This window comes from Lissotriton vulgaris, chromosome 1_1, assembly GCF_964263255.1.
Source record: "Lissotriton vulgaris chromosome 1_1, aLisVul1.2, whole genome shotgun sequence".
In the NCBI taxonomy this organism is placed as follows: domain Eukaryota; kingdom Metazoa; phylum Chordata; class Amphibia; order Caudata; family Salamandridae; genus Lissotriton; species Lissotriton vulgaris.
Genome location: NC_141685.1, coordinates 1,314,247,493 through 1,314,264,881, shown reverse-complemented (window position 1 = coordinate 1,314,264,881; position 17,389 = coordinate 1,314,247,493). Strand labels below are relative to the sequence as shown.

Genomic DNA, 17,389 nt, shown 5'->3' with positions numbered 1-17,389 from the left:
AATCAATGGTAATTGTGTGGCATTTATTAACCAAGAGATTGAGGCTTTGATACTTCCGGACGATAACTTGACCAGCATTTTACCCCCTATTTTTCCTATTTTTATTCCTCAAACAAATAAAGAAACACCAATTCCCACTGTTTTCGCGGATAAGGTTTCTCCGATAAAGGAGAAAAAACCTGAAACAGCAGTATCAAAAAAACAAAGATGCAAAAAAAGAAAACCAAACCGTAGATTTTATAAAAAAAAAGGCAAAGGAAAATTACCTTTGAATGCGAACAAGAGCCCTCTTTGGATAATGCTAACCTCGAGGTCTTGGAATCTAATTCGTTACATGACTCAGTGGGAACATTAAAGTTGATCCCCACAGAGACACAACATGAATTTTTATCTCACACAAACCAACCATGTTCCGATGAGCAGATCAAAATGGTGAATGATCGAAAAGCAAAATCAATTCTCGATCCCAAATTAAAATTAAATCTTAACCGTCTGGCTATTCCCCTCTCAGATGTGGTCGCAACTGAATATGAATCCAAGACGGTGCCTAAGAATAGAGAAAATGTGGACACTCTTTTCTTGGATTTCATACCTCTCTTTGATCCAGATCTTACATTAAATAGATCTGCATTGGTTAATTGCTTTCGTGAAATAGAGAGCCTAAAACTGATCCAATCCGCAGACCTAGATGTAATAACACTAATAAATTCAGAGAGTGGAAAGACTGCACGGGTAAAATTTCATTCCAAATTGGTAACTAATCATGTCCTACAATGGGCCGAGGAACTTCAAATAAGAGGGATTGTTGTCGATCCTTTCTTTCCGGCCAAAATAGGAAGCCGAAGACCCCAAAAAATGCTAACATCTCAGGGTAAAACATTCCGGTCCTTCAAATGGATCCTCTGTAGTGACTGAGGAGTTAAAATTTCGTATATCAAAAAATGAGCGACAGGTGATCATAAATAATCCTCAATCTATAAAACAAATTAAGGTAAAGGACGCCGATTTGGGGTGGAGTTGGTTACCCGCTGTTCTATCAGATAAATCTGGTTTACATCTAGAATGAATTCTGATTTTTAACGTTAATTTAAAAATAATATCGTGGAACATTGCTGGACTAACCCAGAGCTCAGAAAAGTTGTTATTTTTGCATTCTTTAGAGGCAGATGTGATCTGTTTGCAGGAAACTTGGTTGGTGGAGAAATTCCCGGTTGGAAAAGATTATTATGTATTAGAGGGTAGTGCCACCCCTTCTATGAGAGGGCGTACGAAGGGAGGACTAGCCTGTCTACTGTCCAATAAAATTAATTGGAATTATTCCCATTACTTAGCTCCGAACAAATTATTTCAGGCAATAACTTTAACAAATTTAGCTATGGATGTCCCTCAGAACTCACTCGTGATAATAAATGCCTACATACCGCCAGATATAAATTATAACCCTGGTATTAAGACGATTTGTTCTTTTATACTGAATCTTCAGGAATCTATGTTTCCCCCTCATATTCTATTATTAGGAGACTTAAATGGCAAAATATCCAATAGTGCCCTGGAGTTATTCAGGAATAAGTTAAAGGAGGAAACATTCCAGATACCTAAAGCCATATTTTCAGAGAACATTAAAACAAACAAAAGAGGGAAACTAATCTTGGAGAGTTTAGCCGAAGTAGATTGTATTATAATTAATGGAAGGCTCCCTTCGGATAGTCCCGCTCATTGTACACATAAATCAGGGAATGGTGGTTCGATCCTTGATTATATGATAGGAGATAGCTCCTTCTTTAGTTCTCTGATGGATTTGTCTGTACTTATTACTGATCTCAGTGATCATAATGTTTTGTCTGTTATATTGAATGTAACACCATTTCAAAGGGATGCATGGAATATCGGGGATGACTTATTGAATTTTAATATTAAAAAAGGGAAATGCTATTGGAACCCAGGGTCTATTAAAAGCTTGGCCAATATATTAGAATATATATTAGAATATACAGCAGAGAACCTACTCTTATGGGAAGGGAGAGAGCTACTATGTTTTACGTCCCTTTTACATACCTTAAAATCTAAAGTAAAAAAGCCTCCCTCTGGAAAGATAATTCCAAAAATCCCCACTGACCTCCGTCACTTAAATACAGAAAAAAATTAATTGGTTAGGGATCTGTATCTCTCCTTTATTCCCGAACGTAAACAAAGGATAACTCTTTTGAGAAGAAGGAGAAATAGGATAAAGGCTAGATAAAAACGGGAGAAAGAAGATGCCCTATGGGTTAAACTCTGTGAGGCAACTAGGAGTGGGCAGGTAAAGACCTTTTGGTCACTAATTGGAGAAGGATGTGGGGTAAGATCCAGACCCTTTCCGATATCTATTAATGAGCAGTCATGGGTTGATTTTATCCAGCATCTATATAGCGGTAATGATGTGATGTTTGATTCCGGTAAGCTACAGGAGGATTTGTTACCCTATGGTCCTCCGTCTGAATTGGAAATTGTTGCTGCAATTAAAGCTCTGCGTACATCTGGTGCATTGGGCCCAGATGAAATTCCTATTTCTGTGTTAAAATCACATAGTATATTATGGAGAAAATTTTTATATCCAGTCTTTAAAACTTGCTTTACCAGAGGCATCGTTCCGCATTCCTGGAAAGGGAGTTTATTGATTCCTTTCTTTAAAAAGGGGGCTAGAGATTTACCTCAAAATTACAGACAAATTGCCCTCTTAGATGGCATTGGTAAGGTTTTTGCTAAATGTTTACTTAATTTTTTAAATGACTGGGTATCTGCGACAGCAATATTACCGTTAGAGCAGACTGGCTTTAGGAAACAACATGGTACCCTAGACAATCTTACTGCTCTTCAAGTTCTGACAGAAAAATATGTCATAGTTCGTAGAGGAGGTGTTTATGGTGCTTTTATTGACTTCTCTACGGCTTCGATAAGGTGGACAGATCTTTGTTGTGGAGTAAGTTAGCTAATCTAGGGATGCCCTCTAGTTTATTAAGGTTAGTTATTGCACTGCACACAGACACTTGGTGCAGAGTATTAATGGGTGGCGAGAGAGGACTATCTAGGGTTATACCCACGATTAATGGACTTAAACAGGGCTGCTTATTGGCTCCTCTGTTGTTCTCTTTATATATAGCTGACCTCCCTCAGGCTTTATTATCATCTAGTAATGGTATTGCTCTAGTTCTAGGGGGAACCCCAATAGTGTGCCTAATGTACGCGGATGATATTTTAATTTTGGACCTTACCCCAAAAGGTTTGAATGGCCGCCTACACGCACTGAACTCCTACGCTGAGGCCCATTTTTTAAAAATAAATATTTTAAAAAGCAAAATAATGTGCTTCCGGGGAAGGAAAAAATCCAAATATGACAATTACCACTGTTCTGTTGGGGGCGAAAGACTAGAAGTAGTCAAATCCTATCCTTTCCTTGGAAAGATTGTCACGAGTAGTCTAAGTGACAAAGCTCATACTGAGAATAATAGCAGGAAAGCTCTTGCTCAAGGGAAGAGTCTTATTTCTCTTTACAAGGCGACAGGTAGAAGGCATTTCTCCATATTGCTCGAGGTATTACGAGCAAAAATCCCCGCATCCCTTATTTATGGACTAGAAATAGTAGATATGACATGTTGGAATTTTTTGGATTCCACTGAAGGAAAAATATTACGCAACCTTACCTCTGTAAATACTGCAAATTCTACGTCTTCTCTGAGACAGGAATTCGGTTTGCGTAGTTCCTGGGCTCAGGCAGTTGCGAGTGTGGTGCGTTGGGTTTTTAACATTGCTGGAGGAATACCGGGTACGCTGAGGCATCTCATAAAAAATGAGCTGTTGGGTATCTTTAATGCTTAGTCTTCAATTGTAAGGAATTTCCGACAGGCTGTTACATTATTGCAGTTAGATGAACAAGATCTTTTTTCATTATCTGCGGCCCAATTAAAGTTAGTTTTAAAGTCTGCTTCCTGGGAGTTGGGTTATAGAGTAGATAGAGGGGCAAGTAAAGTGAAGAGAGGAATGTTCTCTACCGGTAACTTTTGTCAAATAAAAAAACCTCAACCATATATATTCTGGAATCTCCCTCATGGAGTTAGGCGATTTACCCTTTTGTTAAGGCATAATTTACTCCCTTTGAACTGTCTCTTGTCCAAATGGTACGGTTGTTCCGACATTTGTGATTTTTGTAATTCCAATTCCCAGGATATGTATCATGTCATTTTTGTCTGTCCGGTACTTATGGGATTTAGACGTAAATGGTTAAGACCTATGTGTCTTCAAATGGGTATCCTTACTGCCTTTGATTTTATTGAAGCAATGCTTAATCCTCCGAATGAAATGTTTTGCTTTAAATTGTTTCATTTCTTTAAAAGTTTTTTACCGTTATATTGATAGTTTAATATCATGTAATTTTTTAAAACATCTTGTTGTTTTTTACTGAATTATTATGTGGACCTCAATTGAGTTCCGTTACCACAAACAAATAAACTTGACACAAACTTGACACCAAGCATATTGCGGCCTCAGGACCACTATACAACCTTCAGTTTGTCATAAATCTGTCCCTCTGATTTTGCTGTAACTGCAAGCAAAATTTCCTGTAGATTAATATGCAAAAGAACTTCTTTTCTTGTACCCTTACCCCATAACTTTTTTGCTTGCACAGAACTGCGCAAACTTTGGTAAGCTGGATCTTAACAGACCATGCTAAGTGAGTAGCAACTTTGGTGCCCATCCTTGACGGGGCCAAAGTAATTTGCCAATCAAAAAATGCTTTTTCAATGAAAAGTGCTTTTGAACCATAATCACGCAGTGGATATTTCAACAGAAAATATATGAAATGTAGAACAGTGACTTTAGTGTCCTGTGATTGTGTTGTACCACAGCTCAACAATCATTATTTCATCTTTGACACTTAGGGCTTCATTATGAGTTTGACGGTGCGGGAGTTGAACTAGCCTGCTCCTGCTCCATCAAACCCATGTACGAACCACCCACCAGATCAGGAGTTTTCTCCTTGTCTGGCGGGTGATTCTTTAGTGTTCCCAGAGCGGTACCTATGAAATCGGCACAGCATTGATAACATCAAAGGCTGTACCCTCACGGCATGGACTGCTGCAGTCCATGCTGTGCAGGTACTGGGGTGCATGAGCACAGGGGGGCACATGTTTTGCCCCTCTGTATGCAGCCACATGATGGGCTCACTGCTATGGAAACCGTGGCAGAGAGGAAACTCGTAATATGCTTGGCGGGACCGCAGTGGTACTCATGACTGCTGTGCTACCGTCAGGAAACAGCGGTTTCCTGGCAGTTGCGACGATCTCAGGATGGCCTGACCACCCTAGTTATAATAGGGCAGTCAGGATACTGCCACCAGGAGTCTGGCGGTCCGTGGACTGCCAGACTCATAATAAGGTCCTTAGCAATATTATCCATCTGCCAACCATTTTTATGCACTTCACATTATATACTGTGTTTCTATTTGTAGAGTATTAAACATACATAAATGACATGAATACTTATTGAAGTCTTTGAATGTCCCTTCTCTTTCTGTGCTAGGGTCGGCATGCTACTCAGGATGAGCTGGCAGCCTCTGCCTTTCTCGCTGTGCAGTTGGATCAGGATTTCAATGGGGAGCCAGTCCAGGTCCGCGTAACCATGGGCAAGGAGCCGCGGCATTTCATGGCCATCTTCAAGGGAAAACTTGTGCTGTTTGAGGTAATGAGACATCTCACATATGCAAACATGCATGTATGCATGCATACGCACTGCCTGCATCTCCCAGTGGAGGCGGGATTGAGAGTTCAATCAATCAATCAGGGAATTGTAAGCACACCACTCACCGGTGAGGGTGTCAAGGTGTAGAGGGGGGGAACAAATCCGTTTAGGCGAAGAGCCAGGTCTTGCGGGTCTTTCTGAAGCTGTTCAAGGAGGGGGCGCATCTGAGCTCGCTCCAGGTTTCTGCTGCAATGTGAGAGAATGATCTTCCGACTGCTCTGACTCTGTGGATGCGTGGGGTTACAGCTATTGCAAGGTTGGCGGATCAGACGTTTCTTTTGGGTGCGTGGAAGTTTATTCTGTCGTTGAGGTATTTGGGTCAGTTGTTGTGAAGGCATTTGTAGGCATGGGTGAGGATTTTGAAGGTGACTCTCTTCTCCACGGGGAGCCAGTGGAGTCTCTGCAGGTTTTGGCTGATGTGTTCATGCTGGGGGATGCCGAGGACGAGTCTGGCCGCAGGGTTCTGTATAGCCTGGAGTAGGGACTTGTTGATGCCGGTTTAGAGAGCGTTTCCATAGTCCAGTTTGTGGTGATGAGTGCGTGGGTGACTGTTTTCCTTGACTACGGGGTGACCCACTTGAAGGTCTTATGAAGGATGCGGAGGGTGTGGAAGAGTTGTCAGTCTGCCAAAAATGCTGTGGTGGCAGCATATTGGGAGGTTACAAAGAGTGAAAGGATTGGTAACAACGTAAAGTCATCAAGGACAAGAACTGAAGAGAGACAGTGAACAAGCATGGGTATAATGTAGATGAAAGGCACGGTCAAGCATATGAAACAATTGTCTATGGGTCAATATATGGAAAAGGATGACACCGCCTATGGTGGGAGATCCCACAAAATCTTATGATATTCTCTTCCACTATACCTTTGAACTGCAGATGTAGCTGGAATATAAACAGGAGATTTGGTTCCATTCATGGTCAGCTCATGATATCTCGGATATTAAAAACCAGTTTCCAAATCTTTTATTATAATTTAGTCAATAGTCCAAATGTTTATGCTGTTCATACGAAACTAGTACATTTTACCTACAATTCTGTGCAGGTAATTTGAATTCTGTCAGTCTTTCATTTCCTTTGGACTCATTTTAACTTTGCTTGCAAACAATAACTGCCTATTGAAATTCCAAACTCTTCATTTTATTTGGAGATCTTTGTACATTTTTGCAGTTTTCAAAGGTGATGATTTTAGAAATAGGTTGAACTGTTTCCTAGCCTCCAATAAAGGATTTCTTATTGTCTTTAGTAACTGAAACTAGCTATCTAAATATCTTCACCTGTGCTTGCGGGTAACACGGGGAACTGCGATGCAGTTTTGAAAACCCTGCCGACCTGCTGAACTTTGCTTTGGGCCGTGCTGCGCTTGCCCCGAGCAGGGAGAGAGCCTTGCCTGCCATCCTTTAGTCCCCCCCGCTGCTGCACCTTGGTAATACCGGTGGCCGCAGAGAGGGGGGACTACACCTCCCATAAGGTATAGCGGGAGCTGTAACGGCCGCACACGCCCACCTACGCGCCAGGAGGCGCACAAAAGACCAGCGCTCTCGCAGAGGAGCGGGAGGCGCTGTCTAAATATCTTCACTTGTGCTTGCGGGTAACACGGGGAACGGCGACGCAGTTTTGAAAACCCTGCCGACCAGCTGAACTTTGCTTTGGGCTGTGCTGCGCTTGCCCCGAGCAGGGAGAGAGCCTTGCCTGCCATCCTTTAGTCCCCTCCGCTGCCGCATCTTGGTAATACCGGCGGCCGCAGAGAGGAGGGACTACACCTCCCATAAGGTATAGCGGGAGCTGTAAATGGCCGCACACGCCCACCTACACGCCAGGAGGCGCACAAAAGACCAGCGCTCTCTACGTGACGCGGGATGCGCGCGGGCAGTGCCGGGCTAAGCCCGGGCCAAGGGCAGGCCCGTTTAAGCCCGTTCAAGACCGGTTAAGGACGGGACGGGCCACCCCTCTGAGACCTCCTGCAGTATTTAAAAGGTCAGTGTTGTTGTACATTAAAGGGGTGTGACATTTATTGTTACTATCTGTTGATTGCACTGAGTAACATCCAGGACTAATTAAGGATGGCTACTCCACCAGATGCTGGCCCAAGCAGTAGGAAATCTACGGGTGGATCATTAATGGGAACTTTAGATAACTTTCTCATTAGGGTATCCACCGCACTTGCTAAGGATATTGAATTAACTTCGAAAAGACTATCCTTGGATACATCATTTCACAAAAGGTCTTCGCTGAGACCGCTGGCAGAAGCCAGATCTCCGATACACTTACATACCGACTCCCAGGGCACGCTTCCTCCGTCGGGGGTGGTAACTAACCTTTCGCCCCAGACAGTAACCATCCTGAATATAAGCGAAAATTCGACAGGAGATGGAACACCTGTAAATGACACAGAGAGAGCACCTTCATCTAATATTAAAACTAGGTCAGCTGGACAAGTAAAACCAACTATGATCCAGCCGAAGGGGAGGGCCGAGACACAAAGGAAGCGTCCTGGGCCGCAAATTAATGCCCGAGGGAAAAAAGCAAGGTCATGCAAAATAATTGTTCCTGTCGATGACCCAGCAGTAACTACACCAAATAGCCCGGCACAGCATGGCATGGCCGATGATAATGGGCAGGAAAACAATTTGGATACCAGGGGGAAGAAGACAGATTTGGACTTGGTACCTTCATTTTGGAAAAGACTGGAGAGTACTTTTAAGAAAGTGTGTCACCCATTGCATGAGCGGCTGGACTCCATTGAAAATAGAATAGTGTGCATTGAGCTGAACTTGGTAACAACCCAGAAACAGGCAGGTCCAAGGCTTAGTGGTCACTTTGCCCGAGCGAAAACGCCTGTAGCCCATGGTTCAACTGGTTCAAATAGTGGTGCCAGCTCAGGACAGGTGGTTGGGCCATCCCTAGCTACTGATAAGGCGCACACTATTAATTCTCAACCCACTGCCTCATCAGGGGTGGGAAATGCATGCAAAGATAGTGTGGCGCCTCAAACTTCACTGGTCCGAAAAGATGTTCACCAGGCGCCCCAAACTTCATTGGTCCAGTAAGATGTCCCCCAGGTGGCCAACCATACAGGGGTGGGAGTGACACCTTCGAGTAAAGAGAGTAATCAGGATGTCACTACTAGGCTGGATGCTAGACAGCAAAATTTGCCTGTTTTACCCAGGACTTATAATAAACCTTCTTTACCCTACATTGACCTCCCTCCCCAATCAGCCCCCTTTGTGGTAGTCTTGGCAGGGGTTCCACCAGTAATCCAGGGAAAACGTGAATCATACCTAGATCTAAAGCATAAATGCATTCTCTGGCTTAACAAGAACCGTTCTCTGCCAGTTAATACACGAGTGGAAATACTAGGGGTTAGGAGAGTTAATTGGATAGGCAGGGGCTGCAAGACGGTGGCAGGAGACTGCATTGTTATCAATTTTAGAGATCAGAAATGTGTAAACTATATTTGTAATTGGTCCCATAATGATCAGCCAAATGGGATACACGTTCTACCCTGAGCTTTTTTTTATGGCCCCCCGATTCCGGTTTCCTTTGAGAGGGATATGTTCCCATATGGACCTGTACTAAACCCTTGTCCTATAGGGAACGTAAGGTTGTTTAACAGATTTCAGGCCTTGTTGGGGTTAGGGGACTGTGATTGACAGTATGAACTGCAAAGGTTTACCCAGGGTAGCAGAGTAGGGGATATAAGGGAGGGGATAGAGACCAGTATAGGGCAAGAGTCTATTCTAAAAACCGGGGAAATAGGGGAGGCTGAAACTGGCCAGAGTAACACATGTGATACCACTATTGTGGTGCCAAATGTAGATCTGCTCTTGGGCAAGTACAATAATGCACATCTTGGCACGGGGGGCTGCCACTTAAGGGGCGAATTGGATGTAACATCTGATGGACCTCTATGTCATACAGCGTTGGTCTCATGGAATGTTGCGGGACTGGGGTCAAAACTAAATTCCCAGGCTTGGGCTGATTTCATTGATTGCTTTGATATTTGTTTGTTTCAAGAGGTGTGGACGATTGAACCAATGTTTAGAGTAGGATATTTGAACTTCTTTGTGCCTGCTATTAAGAAAAGTCATGGTCGTCCTATGGGGGTTCTAGTGATGCGGGTTAGGCAGTCCCTAAAATGTCAAACCCAACAGCTCTCAGTTGTAAGTAATGATATTCTTGGTGTCAGGTTTAGTTACCCTGCTAACTTAGTAATCGATATTTATAATGTTTATGTGAGGGGGCTCCAGGGAGGAAAGAAATCTGAAGTTGTAGCAGAACTGGACAAATTACTTCAGGCGACTCCCCCCAATATATTGTCACTATTTGCCGGTGACTTCAATACTACTTTTGAACCCCTAGGTTTGGACGACATACATTTAACTGAGGATGAGGAGCCAGGTGGGGAGTTCCTCAGCTCGATACTAAACCCATAAGAAAATGGACGGATGCCGCAATACAGTTAAAGGGCCTATGTATTGAAAATGAGCTCCAAGCAGCCAATGGGCGCACATTGTCGGATAAAATGGGAAAAGAAACTTTCGACAATGGAAATAGGGCAAGTAATATTGACTATTTGCTCGTCCCCTTGAAGATGTGGTCTACTCTCGTTGATATGGAGGTAGTGACTCGTATTGAGAGCGACCACAATCCTCTGACCGCAATATTTAATCTGGGTACACACAAAGTGGTTAATTCTCATGAGGGGAATACCCCCCAGATTCAGTTCTGGCAAATGATAAGCGCCATCTCAAATGGGGCCAAGTTGCAGATCTACAGGATATTTTTGATAATCTTGAGGAAGATCTGGCAGGGGCCCTAGAGGCTATTGAGGCAGCCACCCTGAATGGATATCCCCTTAATCTTCTGTTGGAGGTACATAATGGGTTTTTTACCAAACTAAAAACATATTTTTGCAAACCTAGTTCAGTAAAAAGAGGTGCCCAAACTAAAAAACCTGAGAGATGGTATGACGGTTCTTGCCGCCAAGCTAGGGTCGAGCTGGGTCAAGCCTTAAAATCCAAAGATATGTGTACTATAAAACAGGCCCGAGCAAACTATAGGTCTAAGCGATATAAAGCTAAAAGGGAATGGGAAGAGGGCATGTGGCAGGATCTAAAAGTGGCGTGTAATGCAAAGAATGTCAAACTTTTTTGGGACATTTTTAAATGGGACAGGGGAGGGCACCGTGAAAACCCCCAAAATAATGTCGACCGAAATTCATGGGTTGACTATTTTAAGCCCCAATACGCTAATAGCACTTCTGAAAAAAGTGGAGGTTCTTTTGTTCATACCTTTTATGAGGAGCCTGCTTTTAATTTAGCGGAAGTGGATAGGGCTTTGGACCAAGTTACAGAGGGTCGTGCTACTGGCATGGATTGTGTTCCCGCAGGTTTAGTTCTAAGTAACAGAGGGCGATGGCGGGTCTACATCCTGTATGTGGCTAATGCCGTAGCCCAAGGTATGGATGTACCTAAATCCTGGAAAGGGGCCGAAATAGTGCTGGTGTTTAAGAAAGGGGACAAGTCGCTTGCAGCCAATTATAGACCAATAAGTCTAATTGACTGCATACAAAAAATCATGGGATGGCTGGTTTTGGGCAAAATCCAGACCTGGATGGATAATGACAATATTTTGAGTCACCTCCAGGCTGGCTTCCATCCAAAAACAAGTACCATAGACCAGGACTTCCGGTTTATAATGTTATACTGGCGTACCGTGGTCCTGGAAAAGGGTACTTTGTCTGCCGTCTTCGTTGATTTAAAAGCGGCCTTCGACCTGGTCCCACGAAATACATTATGGGAAGTTCTTGCGGGGCAGGGAATGCCACCTGAATTGTTGAGTCTGATCATCCGCTTACATGAGGGTACGTTCGCCCGGGTCCGGTGGGGTCACCAGGGGGAAGTTACGGAATCCTTCCCTGTAGAGCGGGGACTGAGGCAGGGGTGCGTCATGGCACCTACCCTGTTCTCGCTCTTTGTGAACGGGGTTGCATATTTTCTCTCCCTGGTCCCGACCGATGCCCCTGCATTGTGTAGTGAGCGGGTTCCGATCCTCATGTTTGCAGACGATACCCTAATTATTTCAAAAACACCCAGTGGGCTTCAACAAGCGCTGTGGCGCTATGAAGACTTTTGTCTCGATAGGGGCCTGGAAATAAACACAACAAAAACCAAGTTTATGGTCCTCACGGGCCGTAAAGCACTTGGGACTACCAGGCCCTATAGAGGGACGATAAATATGAATGGCTCCCCATTGGAGCGTGTAGATGCCTTCACTTATCTGGGGGTCACTCTCCAGAAAGATCTGGGGTGGTCTAGACAAATAGACATTGTAGTCTTAAAACACCGACAGCAGGCGGCATTCTTTTGAAAAAATTCTCTTCTTCATTGACAAAGCCCATTAGCCCTCTATTAGAAGTATATGGGATGAAGGTCCTAAGTTCGGCCCTTTACGGTGCCGAACTTTGAGGTTTTGAAGATCTAGGCAAATTGACGCTAGCAGAAAATGAATTTCTACGAAAAGCTACTAGCGTTCCCGTAAGTACCCCGCTAACACCCTTAATGTGGGAGCTTGGAAAAAAAGCGGTGCAGGACCTCGCCCTTTTGCGGCCCCTACTTTATTGGCGCCGCCTATGGACCACAGAAGAACTAAGCCACTATGCTCAGGGCCTGAGGGAGATAATGAACAAGGACTCCTCCCAAAAAATACAATGGTTAAAGGCCATTCGGTCTCTACTTTTTAAATTGGGAATGAGGGAATTGTGGGAAGATCCGGAAAATGCTTTTTTCCCCTCCAAAACTCTTCTATAAAAAAAAAGTACTGTGAGATGGTGATTACAGAAGAGAGGGCAGAGGGTCTCTCCCGGCACCTGACAGGTCGTTTCATGGATATTAAGGCCCACCCGATCCTGGAGCCCTATTGGGATATAATTGGGAAACAGCTGGATCGTAAGCTCTATTTTCAGCTGAGAGTGGGCACCCTCCCAGTAAGGTCTTTTACAGCAAATTGGGCAGGAAAAAATGGTAACGACAGATGTCCAAAGTGTGGGGAGGAACAAGAGTCTATAAGCCATTTCCTCTTCTTTTGTCCCATGTACACTGCCCCCAGAACGATGTGGATTAAACCTATATGTAAATTGCTTGGGATACATAGGCACGAGGAGGCTCTTAGAATTTTATGTACTGACCCAACCCCTACAATTGCTGTTGCTGTGGCTAAGTTCCTAAAATGGGCTTGGGTAATTCGTACAAAACAAATAGCGACTGACATATGATGATCTAGCCTTAGCTGTAAGTTCCTGTGTAATTTACCCCTGAAAGAATTGTATATTGATCAGATTGATTTTAAATATGTAAGTTGATATTCGTCAATAGTCTATTGTAGTTTAATTCCTTTTTAATATTTATTGTATGCATTTTAATGGATTTTTAATGGATTTTAAAATACTGTTTTTTCTATGTATACTTTTATGACTTAAATTGTCGAATAAAGTTTATGAATTTAATTGAAACTAGCTAGGAATGCTATCCCACCCATCAATTAATTCATTGAGTGTTCTAGTTACATCGGTATATATGCTGCTTTGTTTTTAGGGTGGGACATCCCGCAAAGGCAATACAGAACCAGAGCCACCGGTGAGGCTGTTCCAGATCCATGGGACCCATCACTCGAATACCAAGGCAGTGGAAGTGCCAGCTTTTGCATCCTCACTTAACTCAAACGATGTCTTTCTACTCAAGACACAAGTCGACTATTTCCTGTGGTACGGCAAGGTGAGCCTGTTACATGATTCATGAACACAGTACTGGTGGTGTCCAATATATGACACCAGCACATAGTTCTTTGGGGAAAAAAGCATAAAAGTTAAATCATGCGCCTACTAAATCATTCAGCTGCTGTCCAAAAATAATGATTTTTATATATGTACTCTCTTTTCGTAAAACATTTAAGGAAACATTGCGCTTCCACAATCAATTAGAATTATGTGGAAAATATACTTCCATCATTAAGGACTGTTTACTATGAGCAATAGATTCTAAGGCAACAGGTGTCCCTAATGGGGAATGTGGCAGTGCCCAAAAACGTATGTTAGGCTCAGTGGACACTTGAATTATGTTGGGATTCTATGGGTTGAGGCGTAAGCCGTATAGAAACTTTACAATGTTGCTACGTTGCCAAAACATGTGAGTGGCCACCTAAGACAAGTGTGCTATAGGGAGGTGAGGTCAGATCTACAGAAGCCTAAAGACAGTCTGGAGTCCGATTGTCAGAATAGCATAGCAGCTGAACCATAAACCCAACGAAAGAAAACAACAGTATCCAAATGAACAAAGCCTCAAGTGAAATAAAGGAAGAGATGGTATATGAGAGAGAGAGAGAGAGAGAGAGAGAGAGAGAGAGAGAGAGAGAGAGAGACACAGACACACACTAGGGCAAGCGAGAGAGGGATTCGAATAACAAGTGGTCGGATTTAAATGAACATTGTTTTCGATATCAGAGACACCGTGTAATGTCTGGGGAACAAGACTAGTGAATACAAGCAATTGCTCTATTGAGTCATAGAACATGCAGTTAGGTCCATGCTGCTCTGCTGGACCATGCACAAGGTAGAGGCTGGCGTAGGCAGCACTGACAACGCAAGGGACGGAGTAGAGAAGGGGATTTTTCATGCTCCAGGCACTATTATGAAATTCCCCCTAAAAGCCACGTCCTACTAGTTATTAATAAGGAGCTCTGGCTCGCATCCACGTGAGCTGAAAGGGGGTTTAGAGAGGATCGAATACAGCAATTAAACCTATTTTCGAAACTCTCTTAGAAGGATTACTTATCTTAAATACGTCAACAATTGCACAATGGTCATCTGAGTAATCTCCTGAAAAAAAAAAGCCGTTTTGTATGGCATAACTTACCTGTTGTTGCTTTCCGAAGCTATCCTATGGAAGATAAACCGGAAGGAGGAATCTAGTGCTGCCCAGCCCTCCCCTCCCCTCTCTATGTCCCTTCACCTCTCCCTTTTTTACCAGGTTGTTGTCTTGCACAGTGGAAGTCATTTAACGTAACTATGGGGCACATGCATCATTGAAAATTGCATTCGCAAATGGTGCGAATTGCAAAAATCGGCCGTTTGCGAATGCAATTTCTAACTTTTGGGATGCATTATAATTTTTGTACTTTTAGCAATTTAAGAAATCGCAAAATTGCGATTTCTTAAATTGCAATTGCATTTAAGGAATCTCAAATTGAGATTCCTTAAATGCAATGCATCAAACTTAAAAAATTAGCGATTTCGCTAATAAGGGGAGCAAATTACCATGAAGTTGACCTTCATGGTAATTTGCGAAAACGTAGAAAAATGCACTAAAGTGCATTTTTCAAAGTTCCATTTTACACACACACATATGTGTGTGTGCAATATGTACTTATAGGCAGATTTCAGGGGTGCAACAGGGTGTCCTTTTGACACCCTTGAAATTGCATTCTCAATTGGCGATTCTGTAATTGAGAATCGCAAATTGAGAATGTCTTCCCATTCATTCCTATGGGCCTCTAGGCCCATAGGAATGAATGGGGAGGCATTCCTTAATTGCGATTCTCAATTAGAGAATCGCAATTAAGGAATTTTAAGGAATCGCAATTTGTTTAGCGATTTCTTGATGCATTGCATTTTGCGATTCCTTAATTGCGATTCCTTATTTTTCGCAATTAAGGAATCGCAAAAAGCAATATTGATGCATGTGCCCCCATGTGTAAAAGCTTGTCAACTGTTGAGATACCTAATATTTGTTCCTGTACATGTACTTTTAGTTATGTTGCCTCCATGTCTTTCAAAGACAAAATGTGCTTGTTCAGCATATTTTACATTATAACTGCTAGATTCTCATTTATGAGGTGATGGAATACAATTAAAAACAGGTTCTTACAATAAAGCCCAACAGAGAATAGACACGGACATGGCTCAGCCGGATTAGTCTAGCGGTCGTTCTTTGTCGTATTCTTTGTGTGTCGCCACTTTGTTGAGTGCGTATATATTTACTTTGACTTTAAATGACCTGCACAGGGTTCCAGTGGTGATGAGCGAGAGATGGCCAAGCAGTTGGCTAGCTTAATCTCCGTGGGCAACGAGGAGACACTGGCCGAAGGGCAGGAGACGGTGCAGTTTTGGGAGCTTCTTGGAGGAAAAGCCGCGTACGCCAGCGACAAGAGGTACCATTCAGCTTTCAAAGATCTCTGTCTATTTAGCTCGCTCTTGAAACATTTGGAGAGTGAACTAAAAACAAGCATTTGCAATGCAATAGGTCTCGCATTAGGAAAGTGTGAGCTATTGGTATTGTAAATGACACATTTTTTTAATATGTGTTGGCTTTGAAAATATATAAATTAATAGCATTGTTATTCACAAAGCCAATAGCTTACACTTTCCTAATGCGAGTCCTATTGGCTATGGCAATGCTTGTTGGTAGCAAGCAAGGACAGTGCTGTTGTGGTGCTGAGTGAGGACGTGTTTGGGCTGAGTGATGTGGTGGTGTCCCAGAGTGATGTGGTGGTGTCCCCGAGTGATGTGGTGGTGTCCCAGAGTGATTAGGTTAGAGAAAGTTAAGAATATTGCATGGGAGAAAGGAACACATACTGTATGGGAAATAGGGAGGCATAGTGTATGGGAGCTAAGACATTCTAAGAAATGAGGCATCATGTATGAGTCAAATTCAGGGAGACTGTAAAAAATTGGAAGGCTGCGCATATAGGAGAAAGAAAGTCTGGTTGAATGGGAGAAGACTACAGACTGTATGGGAGTAAGGAATGTAGGTTGTATGGGATAATGTATGATAGAGAGCATGTGTTAAAGGGGGATACAGTGTATGCAAAATAAAATATTTGCATGGAAGACAAATAGACTAATAGAGAAAGGAGAGCAGATTATGATAGAAGTTATGACAGAAGGCACGACCTAAAAACTGTTTATGGGAGAACAGAAGGCAGAGACTAAGGGGAAAGTTATACCCTACTGCATGGAAGAAAGGATGAGAGACCATGAAAGAAGCAACAGCAGACCTTAAGACAGAAGAAAAGGCAGTGTGTATCGGGGGACAGGAAATAGAAAGGAGGGGTTATGGGAGAAATGGAGGCAGCGAGCAAGGGTAAAAGTAAGACAGAGAGCATGAGAGAAAGAAAAGCCGACATGGGAAAACTAGAGAAGTTTGATACCTTGTGTTGCGGTGGCCACCAAGATGTTCATTTTGGTGTCCAGACAGGCAGGTTCGCTGTTCACCATTGGCTTGCATTTGATGCCAGAGAGCATATTTACAAGCCCCCATCACCACCATAACTTCACTTTTAGTGATGTTGTGATGGCGAAAGGGGCCTCACCTTATTTACAAGGCAGCGTTAAGCCACTTAACGTTGCTTAACATTGTCTTGTAAATAAGGCCCCCTCTCACGTTGTCTTTAGCCTGAAAGGGGTGGGCAAGCGGTGTTGGGGTGGGCGTTCCACCGCAACACCAATTGATTTTGACGCTGCCTCCTATTTTCAAGGGCAGTATAAATAGGAGGCAGCGCCAGAATTAAGACCAGGGAAATCCTGGTCTTAAACAGGCGCAAAGAGAAGAAACGCTTTA

The 17,389-nt window shown here is 43.1% G+C and overlaps 1 protein-coding gene across 2 annotated transcripts in view; it reads left to right on the top strand.

Annotated features, from left to right (window-relative positions):
- Positions 1–17,389, top strand: part of AVIL (advillin) — a 411,867-nt gene that overhangs the window by 289,559 nt on the left and 104,919 nt on the right. For both annotated transcript variants that reach the window (XM_086965687.1, XM_086965696.1), the window contains exons 13-15: positions 5,557–5,715; positions 13,370–13,549; positions 15,835–15,980. In XM_086965687.1, the coding sequence (XP_086821813.1) occupies positions 5,557–5,715; positions 13,370–13,549; positions 15,835–15,980 (485 nt within the window). The remainder of the gene's footprint in view (positions 1–5,556; positions 5,716–13,369; positions 13,550–15,834; positions 15,981–17,389) is intronic.